Genomic DNA, 22,913 nt, shown 5'->3' on the forward strand with positions numbered 1-22,913 from the left:
TCCACAGAATGAATAGAGGAGCTGGGGTGGAGGTGGGTTGCAAAGCAGCTTGCAGAGCATTGGTTTGGACATTTAGTGAGGAAATTGTTTAAACTAACTACCCAAATAAATACTCTGTGGTGTTTCAAGATAATAAAAGCACAATGAAGTCAGAATACCTCCATCTGGAGTCAGTATTCATCAAACCAAAGCTTAAAAAGTGATTTGGTGTAATTACACTGTGTTAGTTCTGTGTGGAAAACCAATTTCAGATTGTGCAGTTTTGTCACTGGATTCATATAAAAGCATTACAAGTTCTATTTTGTACATGGGGATGATGAAAAAATAAAATAGTGACACCTTTAAAGGTTGAAATCTCGAGGCTAGAAAATTTGTATTCTAACAGCTGGTAGGGGTCTGAAGGTTGCTGTCATCTCCATTTTCAAATCCCCCAAAGCGACCTTAATGTTTAAGTGCAATATTGGGCCGAGATGCTCAGATGTATCCTTAGATGGATCAGAGGTTGATCTCTTTGCCTCTTTCTGTGCCACAGACTGCTCCTGGACATGGTCCCCCGCGTCCGACAAACCAGGAACTACGAGCGCTTTGAGTAACGGATCACAGAGGGCGTGTTTGGGAGCGACTGACAGGATGGGGACTATAGAGGCACTCCACAGACAATCACGATCAGTCCTCGCGGTGCCAGTGAAGGCGTCGGTGTCTGTGCAGTCCTCCCATTCATCATCCCATTCAATGGAAGATGGTGTCAGTGGCATATTTTTAATGTTTTACAGTTTAATGTACATATGACATGTTCACCTGTTTTTCAGAAGTCAAAGGCGCAGTCTGCTTTTTCATGCCTCCATATTTAAAGAAGGTAACAGAGATAAGACTGTGGGGGAGAGGGTTAATGTAATTTTTCAAAGGTTGTACACAGCTCAGACTGCAGTGTTATGGATGCAGAGATGTTCAGATGTGCAATACCTCAGTTACATGTCATCACCCCGTCACGACAGAGCAGCTTGTTTTTCCCATGGTTCCACGAGGCCTTTGCTCAGCTGTGCTATAAAGCGTTGCAGCACAGCAGGTCAAACTGATTGATGTAGCTGATGTAGCGGTGGAGTATTAATGGTGTTTACCTTTTTATGACTAGAGAGAGGATAAATATCAATAAAAAGCCCATTTGGCACAAGAAGCAGGTACATAAGCACACACACGACAGGCTCAGTGACGTGTGATTAGCCGTTTATAATATTTATCCAGACTGCTGCAGCAACATCCTTCCAGTGCAAGCTTACAATCCTGGAGCAAAAAAATAATCTTTTTTGACATTGAGTCGCACAACAGAGTCGGGACCTGACTGTTCCACTGTAACTCTAACAGAAGGAAAACAAAACGGCTGCGCTGCCTCCCAGGAAAAGCATTTATACAATTAACTTGCGCCATCTACTGACCAAAAGAGGAGACTACAAAATGTAGGTCATTACATGTGAACGGGTTATCTAATATGCAGTTGTGCTCAGAAGTTTACATACACTCATCATGGGTCTGTCATGGTAATTTGGCATTTTAAACCAGGCTGGAATGATTGTTCAGGATACATGTGTAATAATTAAATAACAAAAACAAGAACTGGCTGCGGAGGTTTCAGTATATTTCAGATTTTCTTTAGTCCACGCGGGGTCAAAAGTCTACCGAGGATCAAATATAAACACCCCCACTAATGTCCCTTAGCAAGTTGCACCTCGAGCAGCAGAATTTGAATTTATACCATTACTTTATCCACTTTGTGCAGCGCACGTGTATCCCAGTAAAACAGCATGAGAGCATGATGCTACCACCGCCATGGTTGACAGTGGGTAGTGTTCTTCGGTTTGAAAGCCAAACAGCTCAATCTGTGTCTCGTCTGACCATAAAATATTTGGCTCGTCCATGTTGGCAGTCACACATTTCAGTTGTGCTTGAAGGTGTCATTTTTTTAGCAGGAGGTTCTTTCTTGGTTCAGTGATCCTTAACATCTCAACCAATTTCCTCTTTCCCGAGGGTGAGAGTTGGGGTTTCCTTCCAGGCTGTGGAAAAGTGGTGACACGTCTGAATAACTTGTACTTGCGTACGATCCTTTGAACCGATGATCTTGGCATCTGGAGTTGTTTAGAAATGCCTCCGAGAGACCATCCCAACCTGTGTAAATCTACATAAAATGTATGTAAACTTCTGACCACCAACTGTAGCTGAGTGTTTGAACCTGACCCCGAGACAAAATTCGGCACATGAGACGCATGTAAAGGTCAAAGAAAATGACCTTCACACTAAATGAACAGAAAAACAGATTTATGGCTGAAGCTAAAGGCCCCACGTACACACGTATCAGTAAGCTCAGCTTGTTCTTTACCCTGATGCAGTTTTAGGAGCTGAAACCTATGAAAGAGTTCCAGACAGAAGCTGTTCACAAACTGTGCGCTGTTTTTATGTGTGGGCAGCAAGAGCTGAGTTCTTACCTCTGCCAGGGAAGTAATCTGTTTCAGTCTGTCTGTTAACAGGGCTAGTCAAAAAGCTGCAGAGAGATTTGCAGGAACATGTAATCAGAGGGTAATTGTAGCGCAGGGTGCAGGTTTTTAACTTTCAGAGGTAATTGGATGGATTCTTCAGATACCTCGCAAAGTCGAGCATTATAAGATCAGAAAACCTAAGAGAACATGAACCAAACTTGTCTGGATTTTTCCTCCTGGGTTCAGTTCATGCATGCTCTCTGCTCTTATGTTTGTAACATTGTCGTCGAGTTCTGTTGGTTTGGGCCACAGTTGTGTTTTTGCACGTTAATGTGGGCAGGTATGTAAAAACACACACAAACAGACATCAGTGTACATGTGGACAATAAATCTCAGTATTTGTCAAACGTGCGTGTTACAAACAGACTAGACCTTTAGAGATGTGTGAGGTTACTGCTGCTGGAGGAGCAAATCTTAGAAACTGAAGTTCTTTAAAAGAATCGGAGGTTGAGCTGGTTCAGGTTTGAGTTTATCCAGGTAACTCCAGGGTTAACCTGACTTTTTACAATTACAAAGGTGGTTTACTTCTTACTGGGATAACTTGTGCTGCAGACCTAACGTGCTCTGGAGCTGCGAGTATGAAATCACTACCCCGTGACAATCGGCTGGAAAATAGCGTCACCATTCCTGCAGCACCCCTGGGACTGCAGTGCATGGACAGTAATGGAAAAGTCTTAAGAGCATCTAAAGTCTTTGTGTTTTCCTGAACAGCATCAGTAATAAATGTAGATTTGTAGACAGAACTTAAGTTGTTGATTTTTCAGTTTTATTAATCTCTAAGGATTTATATACGATTCTAAAATCATCACATACACCAAGTCTACATTTGTATTCTGTTTATTATATTTATCCTTAAACATAACCAGAGTGTGGCTGAAAGAATAAACTTACAAAATGAATTTATTGAAGTAACAATTATAATCTGTCCGATTCTCCTGTATGTGCTTCCTTTGGAGACTTCTTTAGTGTTAACGTAGTTGGTGCAACCACCACCTCTGACACAAAAACAGCTGGATTATTAGTCTATTAATCGATTGGGTTTTGTTTCATGTACGCTGGAAAATCAACAGCTTCCGTTCCCTGTTTGTTTGCATTCACCCTAAATGGATCTAATGGGTTGCTGCTCTCTGTGAGTTTGAGGTGCAAAAACGCTGAACAGCAGCTGGTGGGTTCACGTGTATCCTGTGTTTAAGAGGAGGACTCCAGCACCAGTGTGGAAATGAGGAGCAGGACTGGGAATAGTTACTGGGGCCTCTTTAGCAGCTCTCCTTGTTACCACCTTTACACACGAGTTTGTTACCTGCTGGCTGGTGAAATGAAAACAGTGTCTGTACTGAACTCAGAGCTCACAGTCCTACAAACATACACTGTAGAGGCTGCCATACTGTTTTGGATCAATGGCGGAACCCTAACTGGGAAATATTTTAATGAAATTCAATGCAGCGATGGTTTTGGACATTAAATGAGTCGCTGTTTTATCAGGAGTCAACATGTTTCCTCTCATATGTGAAGCTGCTGTTTGTTTTTGGGCCATTTAGAAGGGTCGTAGCGACCCTTACAGCTGACCCTTACAGCTGACTCGTGTTAATCACTAGCTCGTTCATTCCTGCCTGATAACCTTTTGTCAATCAGCTGTGATGGCGGCACATCCTCTCCTCATCTTTTTGGTTTTAATTTAAAGCAGCTTCCACTTTCTGGCTGTCCTCCTCCTCATCTTCGTATTAAACGACTTTGTACAACAGAGCTCCTCTCCATCCCAAAGCCTTAATTTTGCTCATAGGTGTTTGTGCGACTTGATCAGGGTTTATTTTTGTTAGTTTTCATATTTTACACATTTTCCTCAGTCTGTGCTTTGCTGCTGTGACCGTAACTGAATGTACACGCTGTGCTGTGATACTAGTTTTTATGAAAAATCTGTGACTGTGCTGTTTGGTTGGATTTATTTAAATACAAATAAGGGATCAATTCTGTTCCTGAGCTTGTGGAGATACATGTGCCTAAAATCGGTGTGAGAAACAAAACATGCAGATTACAGAAAATTATTTAGGAAGCCCATAATATTAAGAAAAGATCACAACAAAAATACAAACAGCTTGTAATCACTAATTTGCTGTCTTCGACATGTCGTAAACACCGAGAGACACATTTAACTCCACATCAGCTCGGTTTATACAGAGTTTAAGGCACTCCTCAGCCTGCTGACTGTACACTTCTTTGCTTGTGTAAATAATCTGTATAGCTGTAATGTAAAACCAGAGTCTGAGCCATTTGTCACAGAAAAAAGGTTTATTTAAAAATAAAGTTGTATCCCTCTTACTCGTCAAGAACAGTGAAAACAAAACCATTGCATTACCCACTTTTCACTGCTGTTCTGGGGTTTCTAACTTTTAACCGAGAGCAAAACAAATCTTCATCCATGTTGGTGTGTGTGTAGCAGAGTTCATACAATGGAGACATTCAATGCTGAGGTCAAAACAGATGAGATGTGCTGATTTATTCTGTCCAAACTTTGCTGATGGCTTGGCGCTCTGAGCAGATTCCTCCAGAAACCAAACAGCCTATGATCTGATCAAAGATGTGCTCTGAACAAGCCCAGCTAACAGAAAAGAAATAAGGCTCTGGCTGCAGCAGAAGGGATTTAGCTGATCACTTAAGCAGGCCTCAGAGTCATAGTTATTAAGAAGCGACTGTGAAGGGTTCAAAATATTTGCCTATTTGCTGAAAAAGGAATCATGCTGGGTATCACTGTTGGTGTAGCATGAACTCAAGCATTCCCACATTGGATATGTACAAGCTTTAAACGCTGGTGATATTCTACCTTTAAAAAAATAAATAAAAAATCATGACCAAGTTCCATAAAAAGACCAAAACCATCAATGAACAGATTGCTCCAGTAACTCCCTTATGCATGTGCCGTTTAGTTTGACTCAGTCCCACCTGCTACTCTGTCCTCATGTTTTAAGAATGGCTGCTAAGCACTACAGTGCAGTAATCATCCTGTGAGTCACTCAGTACTTGTGTGTATTTGTCATCAAGTGTGAAATGTGGTCCCGGAGATACTAGTGGGACTATTTTGACGGCGTTTAAATGTGCATTAAAGATGAAGAACCACAGGTGCATGGTTGATTTAAACGATGTGTGTGATCACACTGGTCTAAACATTGACATATTCAGTGCTACCCAAATACAAGGCTTCACTTACAGCCCTGATTTTTTTTTTTTTTAATTCTAAAAAAAAGAATAGAAAAAAAATGTAACCATCCAGATTGATCTATTAGCTGACAATCCCCTTTCTTTTATTCTGAAAGTTACTTCAGTTCAGTTTGTTATATAACCAAATCACAACAACAGTGACCTCAAGGCGCTAGAACACAGAGAGAACCCCAACAACTTACCATGGGCAAGCACGGCCCCCCCATGGGCAAGCACGGCCCCCCCATGAGCAAGCACGGCCCCCCATGAGCAAGCACGGCAAACGGCTCCTAGCTCGTCTTTCCTACTAGCGGGGTCAGCTGCTTCTGGACTCAGTCAGATGTACTCTAACTCCCCTTGGACTTTCATTTCAAGTAGAAGTAAGTAAAGAAGTACCAGCTACAGTTTGACACAAATGGAGTCGTCTGCTTGATGACAGAGTCACTGGAGAGGCAGCCGATTATTGCTCTATTATTTATTGTAGAACAGCACAAACTGTGATATTTCACAATTCACTGATCAAACTGTAGGTACGCTTCCTTTTAAATGCATGCCCCCGAAACTGATTACTGGACTCCAGTTTTACATTTTTAACAGGAACCAATGTGGAAACTAGCGATTTGCACTAATGCACTGTTGGTTTTGGTTTTTTTATGGGATTTGTTTTGAAGCACCACCAGATGCTTTTCGTGAAAGTTTAAAAAACACTCTTTTTTTCTTCAAGCTTGAAGCCACTTGTGTATCTGTCACATGTGCTGCAGGTCACGTTTAGATAGGACCGGATAACTATGAGTAATCAGTTTAAGGCATTCAAAATCAGACAACCCATTTATTCTACATGTGCTGTGATCATCTGATTCCTCTTATTACTGACTACTCAACTGGTTAATCGCATTACTATCACACATGTAAATCCACTGCCTAGCTTGACTGGTAAACATGATGGTAAACTGCTTTCTTTCTTTTTTAATTTAGTTCTGAAAAACAAAGAGCCTATCAGTTTTATCACTTTTCCAAATATCTTCATCAAAACGATCTTAAGATGTGGACAGCCAATTTAAATTTCTTAAAATGAATTTAAATCAAAAAATAAAAAAACCCCAACCTGACTCTGATGTTGCAGAAGTAAACATGTATAACAGAGTAACCTGACCCTGCCACAAACCATCACAACTCACCAACAGTCGTCAAACAAAAGCAGAACTGAAGTTAAACCACAAAAAGGCACGTCATGTTTTTTGAAACACTTAACTTGGCGGCAGATCAGTGACCTGCTTAACAGGGTAAGAAAAAAAAGAAGAAGAAAAAAGGCGCCATTCAGGCTGAACTGAAACATGTGCAAACAGAAACAACAGTGAAATGAAAGCAAAGCACAAAGTGTACGAGGCTCATTTCACCACAAAACAAGCATGTTTGTCCACTACTGTCTGCCTTACAGAGAGCGGGATGAGAGCTACGTTTAGACTGGAAAGTTTGACTTTAAACCAATCTTTATGTGTCATTTAAGCTCTTTAAAGAATAAATAATCAAACATTTGATAAGATATTTTCTATAGTATACTTTCTAGACCGATCACAAAGCAGCCAGACAGACACAGGCCTGGCTTAGGTACGTAAGTCCATCTGAGACCAAATTCTGGTGCAAAATAAAAATGTTCCAATATTTGATTTTTGTTGCTTTTTTTGGTCTCATATCACAGCTGAAAGCAGGGCAGCAGAAGACAAAGTCTCCTTGTCTTTATTCATACACCTAGAGACAAATATGCTTTTTTAATTACATTTAAATTACCCTCCATAAATAAAAGTCAATAAAAAGGGAAACAAAAGAAAAGACACCCATCCTATAAATAAAAAAAGAAAAAGATTTCCAGCCGAACACAGCGATAAAGATCTGTATACAAAATAAATACAAAAGAAAAACTTTAAAACTCATATGAACAATATACAGTGTTACTAATATCATGTTAAACCTCTGATTAACTTAGTGCATTTTTTCCATTCACCACAAGAAATACAAATCTTATCTTTTTTTCCTTATTTATCTTTTTTTTAGCAAATAAACAGGCAAATTAAGATCCTAACGATTATCCAAAGAAAAGGAGGCGATGCAAGGTGTAGCGCCCACCGCGGAGCTCTTTGTTGACATGTCTGTGTTGCGTACAGTATGCTGCAAAGGATTTACAGCGGTCATGTGGAAGATGGGAGACGAGTGTGAATCTGTGTTTTGTCTTTTTTTTTTAGTCTTTTTTAAAAACAGTTTACAACGCAAAGACATGGACGAACATCTCTGTAAGTAAGGTTTTTGTGTTTCTCTCTGAGTCTTCGGAACTACGTGTTGACAGTAAGGCTTCCCAGCCTTTTGCTGCAAGGTGTTACCGCTGCTACTGATGACGGCTATCGTCTACGACCTGACGCCACGACACAGAGAACGAGCGATGTCATTTTGGTGCGTGCCTAGTGCCGGATGGTGTGTTTAAAACAGGCAGACAAAAAAAAAAAATTACAATTCTCTACTGGCCTTTTGCAGAAACACACACACTCACAGAGACAGACAGTCCCTCATCCTTACAACTTTTTGTCAGTTTTAAAACAAGTGTGCAACTTAAATGTATGAAAACTGAACACGACAGTCTTGAATTTCCTCTGTTTTAAGGGTGGGGGTGGGGTGGGGATGAAGATCACTGAGTCTGGTGAGGATGCTTCAGGAAACGATCGAAACTGCCAGGATAAAAATCTAGATTTCTACTTTTACTTGTCCGATCTAGTCTTTTTTGTCCAGAAGAGACGAATGGGTTGGTTACAGTGTAAATCTGATTACAGCCCACTTTGTTTGTGTGTGTTTCTATGTGTGTGTGTGTGTGTGTTTCTGTGTGTGTGTGTGTGTGTGTGTGTGTGTGTGTGTGTGTGTATGCTGGGGGATGTGGGCCTTCAGCCGTGCCGGTCCAGTGCAAACCTACCTAAAATTAACAGTTTCAGATTAGAGCAGGGGTGAGATGGACGGAGGGGTGGAGCGGAGGGTGGGGGGGGTCACCGATATGTGCAGTCCACCTCATCTGCTGCGACTTCGTACGACTCCCTTTGTTGATTCAAGTAAATCCACGCCACTTCCAGGCCTCATAGCGCCACCCGCTGATGAAGGTGAGAGTTGGCAGATGCTCCGGTCAGCTGCAGGAGTGCTCCTCCTCCAGCTACCAGAGGAAAACAATAAATATGAAGAGCGAGCTCAGTCCTGTGATTGTTCTTTTTGTTCTGTTGTCGTCACAAAGGAGTCTGGTGTGTGTGTTTGATAGCTGCATGACTGCTCGGGAATGTGCGTCTCCCTCAACCACACTCCTTCAAGCTGCTGTACATCCACCCACCACCGCCCCCTCCCCGATCACCGCAATCCCATCTGATTCCTGACCCTCTGTCAGCCTGGGTGCTGCTGCTATAGGCAGTCTTTGCACAGCGCCACCTGGCCCTTCATGTAGTCACGGCAGGGGCAGATGCGCTGCAGTGTCGAGTGGGCGCCGGCGCAGCTGAACAGCAGCAGGTCCGACTGGAAGATGCAGTGATGGCGAGTCTCACTGTATGCTGGCACGACGGTGTCTGCGCTCGACTCCACCGTTTGACAGTCCATGCCAAACCTGACGGAGAGACGGACAGCTTTAGATTTTATTTTTCAACACTTTTTTTAATGTGAAGGAGAGACAAGAGGAGAAAAGACATGCACACTCATAAGGGGACTGGTGTCTTTGAGCTGCAGGCTTGATAATCCATTTTTCTTCTGTAACTAAACTGAGCCCACTAGTGGTCATAACTATAACTGCAGGTTTTAGCAGCTCGTCAGAGAATGATAAACTGCTCACATGAGCTCAAGCCTGGGTCATGCTGCCACCTGGTGGCCACTAATATTAAGACAAAGTGTGTGTCCCACCTGGTCAGGTCTTTATCCTTGTTAAGGTGCTGGAAGAAGGAGGGCTCACAGATGAGCTGCTCCTCCTGACAGACCTGCTTGCAGGAGTGCCCGGGCTCTGCCAGCTTCACTTGCAGGGCGCTGAGGGGAGGCCACATGACCTGACCGTGACAGAAGTCCTGAGGACACAACATGATGTTAAACAACAGGAGTGCAAAGAGGAGGAAAAAAGAAAAGGAAAAAAACTATAACTCTGTAATATCTGTATGCTTTATGTAAAGAAAGTAAAAATAAGTTAGCTCTGCCGCTCTTTAAACTAACTTTCATATGATTGGTCGCCACATGCAAGCAGAAGGTTTAAACAGGAGGTGGGCGGGTGTAGTATTAAACGTCTAGTATTCTTTGTACACGTGCCGACCTCATTATTTAAAAAACATGTCCGTCTTTAATATGATCTTCCAACATTGTAACACAATATGACAGAAAATAAGAGCAAAATTAATCTGAATAAAAGCATTTTGTTGGCATGTTATACCTTTAATTTGAAGATAACCGGAAATGATCAGGGAGATGACAGAAAGGAGTTGGCGTACCTGTCAAACTTCACTAAATTCATCTTTATTGTAGATTTTGTTCATTTCATGGGATGTTTTGATCGCTCTTATAGCTTCTACTTCCTCTCATATTTCATTTTGCTTTGATGTCTACTTGCTGTAAATGCTTATGTTGAGTTATTTCGACAGGCTTTAATCTTTGAATTTTAATCAGCAGCAGCTGAACTTGCAGCTTTTTCAAATCTATACGGCCCCGGGGACGCCAACCCCAGCTGAGGGTGGCATGAATTAAAGCCCCGACATGGCTTCATTCTGACTTGTGTGCACGTGGAAAAGATGGAGAGGCGCTCTGCAGAGGCAGTACCTGGTTCTCGATGAAGGCGTTCACTCTCTGCAGCATCCCCTCACAGGTGAACTCATAGGGCAGGTAGGGCTCAATCTGAATAACATAAAACACAGACTGTTGAAACACGTGCAGGACGAGGGAGCTTGTACACTCTGCTCGACGTGTTTCTATATGAAGACGCTCAGAGAGCTCCTCCTGGTGAAGCGTTAGCTCGCTGTCTGATCTTTGCGCCGCTGTCCGCCTCCGCACACTCTCCGCCTCCGCACACTCTCCGATTTGCTGAAGGAAACTTCAAACGGGGGGCGACCAACAACCACAGCCTTTGTTGCTGAACTAAGTCGCTCCGTGCTCCCTCTGAGCCTTTGGCTGCTGGGAGGAAGCAAGGATGAGGAAAGGGGAAGGGAGGGGGGGAGCAGGAGGAGAGCCGGAGCCTGGTAGGCTGCGTCTCGCCACGGATCACGGAGCATATGAGGCTCTGTGGGCTCGTCCAGTGAACACAGGCATTGTTCTGACCAGCTCGGCAGAGTACAACAACACAACGAGGTCCTGAGTCCGGTTTTAAATATGCATGGGCCTGGACCAGGAGACGGAACACGATATCTCCATCAATCCTCCTGCGGCTCCAACAAGGTTTTCCTTAATGACTCCGGTCAGCCATTTACACAATCACACCCTCTTTTTTACTCCATGTTAAGACATGTGAGGCACACTTGCTTTTTAACTTATGAAGATTTGAATTATTCAGATTAATTCACTGCAGCTGATCATATAAGAAATCTATGAAAGCAGCTGTCCACATTTATATTCAATAAACAAATTCATTCCCTCTTTACACCAAATACCACAGCAAAGGGATTGAAGGCAATAACGTTAATAAAAAAGCTCACTCACACTCTTTTCAAGTCCAGCCACAAGTTCTCGATCAGACTGAGATCTGGGCCAATCCAGAACATTCACCTTGTTGTCTGTAAATCATTTCTGTGCTTCGGTGCATATTTGTCTGCATTAATGTTCCTCTCTGCCTTTACAAGCCTTCCATGGCTCGCTGCTGAAAAGCACCCCCAGAGCATGATGCTGCCTCCGCCATGCTTCACAGTGGAGATGGTGTATTTGTGGGGATGTCTATTAGATTAGACGCTACAGCATCTAGTCTAATGGCCAAAAAGCTCAAATTCTGTCTCATCAGGCCAAAGAACCTCAATTGGACAAATCGTCCCAGGAGTTGGAAATCTTTCTGTAGCCACGTCCTGACTTTTACTTTTCAATCTGTTCTCTGAGTGGCTTAGAGTGCACTTTTGTCCTCATGTTGCAATTGTAGCAGGAATACTAATAAAGAGACTGGACCTCCCAGACACAGGAGGTTTTATGTTACAATCACTTGACACATCAACTCAGGTCCATTTCACTAACTGTGACACTGCTGGAATCAATCATGTTTATGTAGAGCAGCAAGACGGTCTGTACAGCAAACAAGCGAACACTGAAGCTCATTTAACTTTTTTATTCCTTCAACCCCAACCGGTCGCAGCAGATGGCCCCGCCCCTCCCTGAGCCTGGCTCTGCTGGAGGTTTCTTCCTGTTAAAAAGGAGTTTTTCCTTCCCACTGTCGCCAAAGTGCTTGCTCATAGGGGGTCATATGACTGTTGGGGTTTTCTACATTTTCTTGTATTACAAAATGGTCCTTACCTTGCAATGTAAAGCAACTTGAAGCAACTGTTGTTGTGGTTTGGTGCTATATATTAGAACCACCATCATCTAGAACATTCACTATATATGGAAATTTCCCTGGAGGTGTACTGTGGAAAAAGTGGTGATGCTTAAGAGAGAAGCCTGGCAGCTTAAAAAAAAAAAAGCACAAGAATTTCACAAGTGAAGAAAATGAAAGAATAGTGTCAGAGGATGAAGCCGGAAAAAGCACACCTTTGGGAAGTGCCTGCGCTGCAATGCAGATCAGGTGAATGTTGTGTCCTCTGAGATTCAGACAGTGGCTCGGGTGGAGAAAAAAAAGAGAAAAGGTCTGACATTTAACTTGATAAGGGGGGTAAAAAAAAGAGTAACTGAAAGAAAAAATAAAGAAGGAAGCAGGTTGAGAAGAAGGCGCGTCAGATCTGTCAGCTCATGATGAGAGACTCACTGCAATTATTGACTGAACACCCAGGAGCCAGAGACCGGCAAGAAATGAAGGTGAAAAGTGCTGAAACCCAGCGAGGACGAAGGGCCTAAAAGGGAATTTGAGGATGACTTGTTGTGTTTGGATTTAAGTTCATTTATGGTTTTAAAGCCTGTCAGTTAAAGCTTGTTTAATGTGCAGCGAATTTAGTTAAAAGATGTTTGCAGCTAATGCAGCAGTATTGCCGAAAGCTCGTGTGTCTGTGCTGCACCTAAGGGGCTTCTGTCCTTGTTGTAGAAACAAATATGCAATAACATTTTTGAAATTGCACCACATTTCAGCGTCTTTCAGTCGCCCGCGGTTACCTTCTGGCTGAGGATGGAGCGGATGGCCCTCTCTACTTCGGCAGAGTTCTCGATATCCACCGTCCAGACGTGGGGCCGACCGATGTACACCTCGGCGTATGGGTGCTGAGAGGTCAGCTGCAGACAGCAAAGCAGAAATAAGAGGGGTGGGGGGTTAGGAAAATCAAATGATTTAAAAGTTATGGGTCGAGCTGTGGGGGAGAAATCCTGCACTCCTCTCACCTCTCTCAGGGTGGGTTTGCCCTTGAAGAAGTCTGTGTTCTTGCTGCTCTTCGGAGGGTTGAACTTGGGGTTGAGGAAGGCGCAGCCGTTGGCAATGGCCTCCAGGGGGGCGGGACCCTCGTAAGGGAAGGACAGACCCACAAACAGCTGTAGAGGAGAGAACACACACGGCTGTCAGGCTCCGCAGGCTGGATATTAACAGACAGGAAGGAGGAGGCATGTGTGAACAGCAGTGTGCAGGTCCTGAAATAAACACAACTAAAGGTGCCGGTGGGAGGAGGCAGAGGGGCGCCGAAGTTTACTGGCTGTGTTGAGGAGTTGCCGAAAGCGCGTTGTAGAAACAAATCTCTCCTGTTATCAGCACAAATTGTGATGGAGGCAGCACATTTTCGCCATGAAACAAGGGAGGGAAAACAAGCGCGATAATATGAAGACATCACTCTTACGTTTACTCCTCCCACGGGCCTGAAGGAGTTTGATATCTTAGACGTGGAGGCACATAATAGCTCAGCAGTCAAATCAGATAGTAAACAATCATGGAAACTGGCAAAGACACCTTAGAACTGCTTTTCAGCTCTGAAATGACTCATTTAAACCAACGTTTATGTTTACGATCACTTAAACAGGCGGGATTTTTAGCTCACAGCTATCAATAACTACATGCAGCTCCACATGAGACAACCAAAGAGTGATATTACTTGATTAACCTTCATGACAGGGAAAAAGACAATCAATGCAGCATTTCTATAGTTAAAAAAAGTTTATTTTCCTCTTGAATAGTTTTGTTTTCAGCTAATTTCACCAAATAATGAACAAATAGTAAGTTTTAAATGAACTTTTAGGCAAAAGGACACAAGCGTATCTGTATCTGAGTCAAACAGCCTCTTTGTCATTTCCTCTTTTGTTCGTGTCGTCAAATGAAAGCGCGACACCTGCAAGTTATCTAGCTCCACCAGATATAACAAGCTCTCCTTATCAGACACTTTTATACATCCTCACTTCCTTTGCTTTAGACCTAGCGTTCTTTTGAAACTCAGATTGGGTGTGGTGGGCTTTTAGGTGCTTCTTCGGCTTGTTTGGCACCACATCAGCCATTACTAACACAGAAATAGGTAATTTTTCTACTCTAAGCCTGGTTCTGCTGGAGGTTTCTTTCTGTTAAAAAAGGGTTTTCTTTCCTACTGTTGCCATGTGCTTGCTCAAAGGGGGCCGTCTGACAATTTTTTTCACCACCTGGTAAACATGTAGTTTTCCATATTAAACAAAAAAAAGAGAAGGCTCTGTACGAGGAACGAGTGGCTTCTCAGCACTGAAAGTAAAACTGTAACATTCAACAAAACCCAACAGACCTGGACTCTGCAAGTTTCTGGGTGTTTATGCTACGGTATAGTATCTCCACTGTTTGTGCTTAGCCAGGACCCCAAACATTTATTTCAGTAAACAGTGAAAACGGGTGGAGGGTTCTTAAAGCAATTTTTCTTCTCCTGAGTGGAAAGAAAGCAAATATTTGTGGAGCTCGCCTGCATGAGTAGTGAGACAGCAATCGAGAAACTGAGAGGGGAGGCCGGGTGCCAGCTGAGTGGCTTATTGAGTGGAGCCAGCTGGCTGACACAATGGCTTATCTGTGTGTTTGAGTCGGTGTTACATACACACGCTTTCTTTAAGCGCACAATGCAGCGCTGTGTCATGAGGTATGCCTGTAGTCACATGAATAATCAGACCTGTGGAGTGAATTCTGCTCTTTCAGCTGTGAGTGTTACTGAAATATTTCTGCCAACAGGTGGCAGCAAAGCACGTGCATTCTTTAATCGCATGCATGCAAAGGCTCCTGAAAGCTGCAAACCAGTCAGCTGGTACTTGTAGGGAGAGGAAACAGAGGGGGAGAAGAGCTGAGCTAAACACACTGAATAACTCAGGTGGGAGTTTTTGACTAACGCCTGCAAACTGATTGTAGCTAGATGTGAATGGATTTAAAAAACAAAAGCAAGTTTGTGGCATTGACCCAGAATCTCATCATTAGTTTACAATGGCTCTGGAGTCTCGTGCTCATGGACAGGCTGACTTCGACATCATGCAGCTCTCCACATGAAAGCTGCCATTGATTTGGACCCCTGAGGAAACATCCTGCCTTAATCTATAAGCTAGCTGCCACATGCAAAGGACACACACACCCACGACACGAGAAGACACAGCACCATGTTCATTCCTGCTCTCATCGCTCAGCTTTAAAGTCGAGGGACCCAACTAATGATTATCTGCAGAACATCTGAAGGAAAAAAGTAGCATCAATGCTAACAGTCAAATATGCATGAGGGCGAAGCGGGAGTCTGTGACAGCAACTGTACACAGACTCCCGCTGTATCAATATTTTACCATGAGTGCTTTGTTATTTAATGGAAATGATTGATCAGTAACAAAGCACTCATGATAAAATATTGATATTAAATGGATAAAGCACATCTGATTTTTTTATGATTAATTTCTGTTGATTTTTTTTTCAATAATTGTGTATTTTTTTGTATGTATATTTTGTACAGTTGCTGCTAATGAAAAATGTGTTTTTGTTGTGTGAACATCCTCGAAATGTTGCTTTTAGCAATCTGACTCCATGTAAACGTTCTGTAAACGCAACTACATCCAAAAACTTTACATTTAATTAGAATCTGGTCAAATTTAATGGATTTCATTGGTATACATATGCATATTTTCCTTAAATAAATAAACCTTGGATTTTATATATGTCAGCTGCATTTTACTAAAAATATTGCTTCTTGTTAATGAGGGCCAAGAATCGCTGTTTTTAATACCAGTAGTCGACTCTGAGAAATGAGAAACCATCTGAAAGCACTTAAATCTTGTAGGGAAGTACAGCATCTACTGTAGTACTAGTTACCTGCAGTTATTAAATATCAAAGATCACTTGCTTTTGTTTCCTTTACCAGTTTTTTTTTTTTTTTTTGCTTGTTTGTTTTAAACACATTCAGAAGAAGAAGCATAAACGCCCTCAGGGTTTTTTGCAAGCCTTGACAAAATGATCAGAAAAACAGTTTGAACGGGTGTGTGAAAGTGAGACTGTGCATATAAGAAGTTCTATAGATATGAAAATATCATGTATCACCTTGCAGATGTGGTTTGAGGGCGGAGGGAGGGGATTTTTTTTACTAATAAATGTGACGCGCTCACACGCTAAAAGTTAAACTCTCATGATCATTCCCAGCCAAAGAAAATTTCTACTTTTGGAATTTAGTCAGTAATTAAAGTATCTGCTCTCTTTGACATCATACAGAAACAACATGGATGAAATGGAGACTAACAGACACTTTAGATCAGCCTGAGCTTTCGGTTAACACCTTTATGCACTGAGCACATTGAAGATTTTCGACGCAAATTTGTCGTATAACATCGAAACAGTTGTGATTTTGCTAAAGTTTTGCCAAAATCCACCCAAAAATAAACTGGAGTCAACATCAAGCGATGGTGAGCTGGTCCTGACGCTTCTAAACACTAATCCGATCCTCAGGAGACGGCAACAGTAGGGAGAATTTCATAGTTTGATCCAGGAGTTGATGCTGTATCGCACGCTTTCGTACTAATTTCAGGATATTCTTCCGTGGGGCAGTTTGAACTCTTGCTGGCAGGGTAGGGATCACATCTGAGGTGATCAATTCAGAGAGATTGGGTCAGTCATTGGACTCGGAGCTGCGTCTAGCTGTGTGTCTGAGGTGAAACAGTATTATTTTACCATCTTTATATCACTGTATATTCATTGTATATTCAGTACTGTTGGTGGTCTGATTGGTCAGATCGGTTAACTTCCATAAAAAACAAAATCAGAGAAATACATGCAGTGAAATTTGTCCGGTGAAATTAAAGTGCTCTATAAATGATATTTAATGTGTTCTTCTTCACATTACGGTGCCTGTTAAATGTCAGACATCACCTGAACCTTCCAACATTATCTCGTGCAACAATAGCGTCTTAGTTCTTAGTCACAGCAGCAGCAGGTGTTTTGCATTTCTGATTATTTCAACTGTCTTTCCCTGGAACAGCGAGCGCCTGTTAACCAAAAGACCTGAACAGAAACCAAAACATAAAGCGGTGCTACAACTTCCACAATCTCTTAGTAACTTGCAGAACTTAGTGGCAGATCAAGATTATATACAAAGGAGAAGAACCTGCTATGTGCACCTTTGACTAGCATGTAAATTTAAGCTAACGAGGTATCTGGAGTGAAAGTCGTCATGCAAAATGTGCTGGAACAACATCAAATTTCTGCCGTTGCCACGCAGGGCTTAAAAACACAGTGGCTTCTGAGTCTAATGACCCAGCGAGTTAATTAGGCTGTTTGTTCATGATATTTCTAATCCCAGCACCTGCCATGGGATGTTCGAGTTTTCCCTTTATGCTGATTACAGCGGCATTAATGGTGGAGCAAGACAAACAGTATTACTAACACCCTTTCTTATTTTGCACACACTGCATACAATAGCATACAACTGGTTGTTGAAAGCACGGTGTGTGCAGAAGAGAATCTAACAGGTTGAGTTAGACAGGCCTGTGAGAAGGCAGAGAGAGAAACATCAAAAACCTCTGACTCTGTCATCCTGCAACATGACGCTGCAACGCTTTGCTGCATGTCAGCGGTTTGATCATCCACGCTATTCACCTGATAGAGCGCAGCACGTCACAGTTTATTTCAGGGAATTTGGAGCTTGAACACCTCCCCCATTCCTTCAAATGTCACAAGGCAACGTATTCGCAAAAGCGCCTCAATGCGGGAGTACTTTTAAAGCTAAACCTCACGAGGCCAATTAGCTGAGGCAGTCTGCTCACAGGTAACAGTAAACGTGTTGTTTAAGCGACGAAAGGACGAGTGCCTACATCGCCTCTTGTTTTGCTTGTAAACTCTTAAACAAGAATGCCGGAGAAATGTCTGGTTTTGTGCGATTTAATTGGCCGTTCCCCGATGGGTTTCCAGCCAGGAACGCATGTAATGAGAAGATATGGAGGTTTATATTATATCCCGGTTCTGTTGTGTGTTTACCTGCCAGACTTTGCTAATAAAGCTCTCGCTCTAGCAAATCATAATTCACTGCACTGTTGGTGGAGCGTTGTTTGCCTTCAGTCTTTAATGATCTGCTCCACTGCAGAATGCATCTTTGTCTTTCTGTGCCTCGGTGCCTCGAACATCACCGGATCCTTGGTTTCAGGTGCTCAGGACAGAATCACTAATGTTTTATGGCTAAAGCAACTTGGCAGTTCTGCTAAGGACAAAGAGTTTAAGATATATATCCATCTTTTTTTCTATAACTGACTGAATCATGAGCTGTGGCTGTCTCGCTCTGATGTCCCTCCTCTCTGTCTGCCGCTCGTCCCTCCCTTGCCTGACAGGAAAGTATCTAGTTTCAGAGGCTAAAGAAAATCGAAGCCTCCCCTCACCTCATTTTTTCCTGAAAGGGATGAAGACTGAAGCCAGAGAGATTCTTAGCTGAATTAGTGCCAGTTTGCACCTCCAACGGATGTTGCCGTCAGCTATCTGAGGATCTTGTCATTTTCATTCTGTAGCTCTTTAGAAGTTTGCAGCTCGGGGGAATTTTTGGATAAGTTTTCAAAGTGGGCCCACAGACTGTTCAGAACACGTCCCCTCATGACCGTGCAGTCTCAGCAACCATGACAGGTCATGGCAGACCTCACAGGAAATCGATTTCTGTTTCTTATCCTTGTATTTCTGTTCTGTGTGGCAGCAAGTTATGGACATTCAGGGTTTAGGCTCAAGTGAGAAGCAGTGTCCTGACCTTTAGCAGACTTGTAGGGCAGTAGGTATACTTGTGTAATGAATGTGTCCCAAGATAAATCAATCCGGTGGTAAAACTGTCTAGTTTAAAACCTAGATTGTATATCAAAGATGAACCTGCACAAAGCTGCAATCCCCTTAATAATGTTTAACTTTAAGCCTTGACAGTACTGCAGTGGACAGCTAATTATAGATATAAAGAAACTGCTTTAACAACAGAAAGGGGACTGCAGCTTCTGGGAATTATTTATTATTTTTACCTACAAGTGTTTGTTTTAATAGGTGTAAAACAAAGTGTTGTGTTCTTGCATACATTCGTAAAAACCTAGAAACCTGCCTCTCATACGTCACTGCCTCTGAAGAGCTTGCTCTACACAACAATTCATACTGGCTACAGTGTGTATGGCCATGTAGTTGTCTTTGGCAGTGCGAGTGGTTTGAGTAGTGAGAGGAAGGGACAAGTCATGACCTGAATGGGGAAGTACCTCTGTGAACGGCCAGGCTCAGAGAAAGCACAGCCACTTGGCTCAAGGCTCTTTCAGAAGAAGACCTCTATTCACATAAAGACATTTTTTCCACCCAAACCTCCAATAAGTCTCAGAAGAATCAAATATTTACTCCAACTTGCCTGTAGACTTATTTTTGTAGCACTGATATGTGCTTCAATATTTCTTTTTTCAATTTCTTTTGACAAGCAGACTAAATATAAAGCAAGAAGAAAAACATTCAGAGGTGATTTTGTAGTCACGGCGCATAAAAAAGTCCAAGGTTAGTTAAAAAAGATACAGAGTTTCTTCGATATACTGCAGGTAAGCCTGGCCACAATTTCTTCATTATTTAAAAAAATGTCAGTGTGGGAGTTGATCTGTGGCTTTTACAGCCACCTACTAAGAACTGCAGCCATGTACTTTTATTTCCCTCAAGGCTCATTTTTCGATTTAAAGTGAGGATCTCTCACCTTCGTTTCTCTCAGGAGGAACTGAAGGTCTCGGCCGCTGAGGATGCCGTGGTTCTTAACGTAGCTCGGGAGGTGCACGGTGCTGGTGCCGTGTACTGTGCCGTGAACCTCCATGTAGCTGTGAATGATGTCCAGGTACTTCTTCTTGTCCTAAAAAACAGACGGGGAGGAAATGAAGCAGATCAATTCAAATTAAGTTCAAAGCAGCATTCAAACATCAACCTTTTTAGGTTAAACTGGTATAATCTTGAAACAAAATCTGTGAAGCCCTTAGAATAGCAATTTCTGTTTGAGTGGATCAGTATAAGTATTTCATTTCGTGTCCTGGTGAACTTTTGTTCAGGCTACTCGACAGACCATCTGGCTTGAGTGGTGGGCTCAGCTAAAAATAGCACTGCAAAAGGAGCATCAGTGCACACAGTATCTGTTGTTAGTAAAGTCTACCCGATCTGTTATGTTCCTAAAGAAGAAGACCCAAAACCAAGTAATCCTGCTACTTTTACACCTAAAGTCATGTCTGGTCTGTTTCTACTGCACAGGAATGCTGACAAACTGATTATCAGGTCAAATGTGAAACATGGATAGAAAAAAAATCTAATCTAATTTAAAGGGTCGTCTACTGATAACAAACAAACACATAGTTTGCCTGTGTTTTTGTGTCGTTACATTGTTTTCTTTTTAGCAATGTTACAATGCAGGAAAGGAGTTCTAAAGACAAACAGCTACTGCTATCCAATGGCATTGTGGTAAATGTAGGACCATGTTTTGTTTTTAACTTGAGACAAATACAAGGCACTGCAATTCAGGATGTGTCAGCTCCTTTTTGGTAATTAGTTAAGCAACTTGCAGCAACATCATAACAACTAACCACACTCACAGATGTTAAAGCTGGCCTGAACTACAGATTCTCAACACTGGAACGAGGTTTAACTATTTGGTTGGCGTCGTTTCACACATGTTATTTTGTTTTGAATCAAACCGACAGCATAAAGAGTTTGCAGTTTATAGATATTTCACACAGGTTTAAAGAGAAGACGAATATGACAGGAAGCAGTGCCGCCTCACAATAAACAGCATTCAAAGTGGTTTTCACTCTCTGTGTTTGTAAATTACTTTGCATTTAATCAGTTATTATTCATCTCTGCCTCTCTCTAGGGTTTTCTCTGGATTACTGTAGGGTCTTTACCTTTCAGTATAAAGCATACTGTTGTTGTGATTCAGTGCTACATTAATAAAACTGAACTGAACTTTTCTCAGTTCATTCAGAGCAATAGAAGACTGACATCAGATGCATGCCTCTCTACAAACTAATGTCAAGTAGACCGACATGCAGCCCACAAAGGTATCATGGTAGATCATCCCTAAGCCTTGTTAAAGATCTCTTCCTGTTAAAAAGGAAGCTCTTCCTCCCCACTGTCACTAAGTCACATCAGATTGTTGTTTGCAGATTTAGATATGCAAAAGGTGCTAAAAGGACATGTGTTAGCTAATGATGAACAGAAGACACAGCAACATGTGAATTAGCAAAATGGGCTCTTATAAAACTCCCAGTCTAAAGTTTTCTGGACTTGCTTTTGACATGGTTCTGCAAATTACTCTTTATTCTCAGCTATAATATTTAAGTTTCCCCCACAGAGAAACCCACAGCAGGTGTTTGACTTTTAAAAACAAGGACAAAACTGTTGTATAACCCAGCAACACTCAAACATAAAATGCTGAACTGAAGTGCAAAATATGTTTTTAACTGTATCCTGTGCCTTCTAAGCACTGAGCCCTGTGGGAGCGAGGTACAGTGCAGCTGAGCGCTCTTAAGGTAGAACCCTTCAGGGAGGCAGTGCAGATGAAAGCTGCCACTCTTCTCCATCGTGACATGAAGCCACAATTACCAGTATGTGTGCGTGTATACACACACACACACACACACACACACACACACACACTTACTTCTATAATGGAACATTATTGATTACAAGAGCTTTAACACTCATGGAGAGGCAAGGCTTCACTGTTGTTAGAAGTATACGTTTAAATCAGATATCCTACACACGAGCCTGCCTTTGAATCTGTTCTACCTCCAGGATCTGTTCCTGCTCCGTGCTGTTGTGTGTGTGTCTCCCACAGTACTTCCTTTTGGGGCTTAAATTTCAGGTAGTCGCTCGTCAGGGTCCCTGGAGGCCTGGCTATCAGATGCCTCCAGCCAGCCTGCTGTAACTAAAGCAGCCTGTATATGTGTGCGTGTGTGTGTGTGTGTGTGTGTGTGTGTGTGTGTGTGTGTGTGTGAGAGAGAGAGATGAAGTCCTAATTAGAAGGTGAAATCACTATCCTGTAATCTCCTCACTCAGGAGAGCTGAGCTAGGATTTGTGTGCGTGCATGCCTGTGTGAGTGGGAGTGAGTGAGAAGGCCTTTACTAATCAAGGTTACTGGTAGGTATCTGAAGAGGAAGCAAAACATTGCGTTGAAACTCTAACGCGATGCTGCAGGAGCTCAGATGACGCTAAGGAAAAAAAGACGAGCAAAGAAACTGCTGGTCTATAACTCTGATATTTTACAAGTTTGCCTTATTTAAAGCAATAACCGAAATAAGCTTAATGCAGTCTGGTGATTCACATCAATATTTTAAATATGTACATTCGCAACATATTTTTTACTTTTAGATCAGTTTATGGTGCACTGACTGACTAAAAGACCTAGGATTACTTTAAAAGCAGACTTTTTGATGTTATGTTCATAAACTAATACTCTGAATATTATTGCAGTCGGTTGGCAGTCACGTCTTTTTTTATGACCAACAAACCCTATAATAAAAAAAGACTCTTGCAACTTTTACACAACAGCAAGACTGCAAAACACAATAAAACTCAAAAACCCCTCAAATGCACCAAGTCTCTCAGTGTGTTCAGTAAGTCAATGTGCAACAGTGATAGCTCTTGTGTGACTAAAACATGGTTT

At 42.2% G+C, this 22,913-nt stretch overlaps 2 protein-coding genes across 3 annotated transcripts in view; one reads left to right on the forward strand and one right to left on the reverse strand.

Moving 5' to 3' along the window:
* LOC100709407 (transmembrane protein 163) overlaps positions 1 to 5,411 on the forward strand; it is a 29,788-nt gene extending 24,377 nt beyond the window's left edge. The window contains exon 8 of the mRNA XM_003440917.5: positions 533 to 5,411. Coding sequence (XP_003440965.1) covers positions 533 to 593 — 61 coding nt within the window. The 3' untranslated portion in view covers positions 594 to 5,411. The remainder of the gene's footprint in view (positions 1 to 532) is intronic.
* mgat5 (alpha-1,6-mannosylglycoprotein 6-beta-N-acetylglucosaminyltransferase) overlaps positions 4,942 to 22,913 on the reverse strand; it is a 112,546-nt gene continuing 94,574 nt past the window's right edge. Inside the window, exons 12-17 of one of the 2 annotated variants that reach the window (XM_003440854.5) lie at positions 19,964 to 20,113; positions 13,212 to 13,358; positions 12,990 to 13,106; positions 10,533 to 10,607; positions 9,636 to 9,793; positions 4,942 to 9,345 (exon numbers count right to left, since the gene is read on the reverse strand). In XM_003440854.5, coding sequence (XP_003440902.1) covers positions 9,147 to 9,345; positions 9,636 to 9,793; positions 10,533 to 10,607; positions 12,990 to 13,106; positions 13,212 to 13,358; positions 19,964 to 20,113 — 846 coding nt within the window. In that variant the 3' untranslated portion in view covers positions 4,942 to 9,146. The remainder of the gene's footprint in view (positions 9,346 to 9,635; positions 9,794 to 10,532; positions 10,608 to 12,989; positions 13,107 to 13,211; positions 13,359 to 19,963; positions 20,114 to 22,913) is intronic. The other variant, XM_013268931.3, reaches the window with a different exon arrangement.

The sequence above is a fragment of the Oreochromis niloticus genome, linkage group LG23 (genome assembly GCF_001858045.2).
Source record: "Oreochromis niloticus isolate F11D_XX linkage group LG23, O_niloticus_UMD_NMBU, whole genome shotgun sequence".
Lineage (NCBI taxonomy): Eukaryota > Metazoa > Chordata > Actinopteri > Cichliformes > Cichlidae > Oreochromis > Oreochromis niloticus.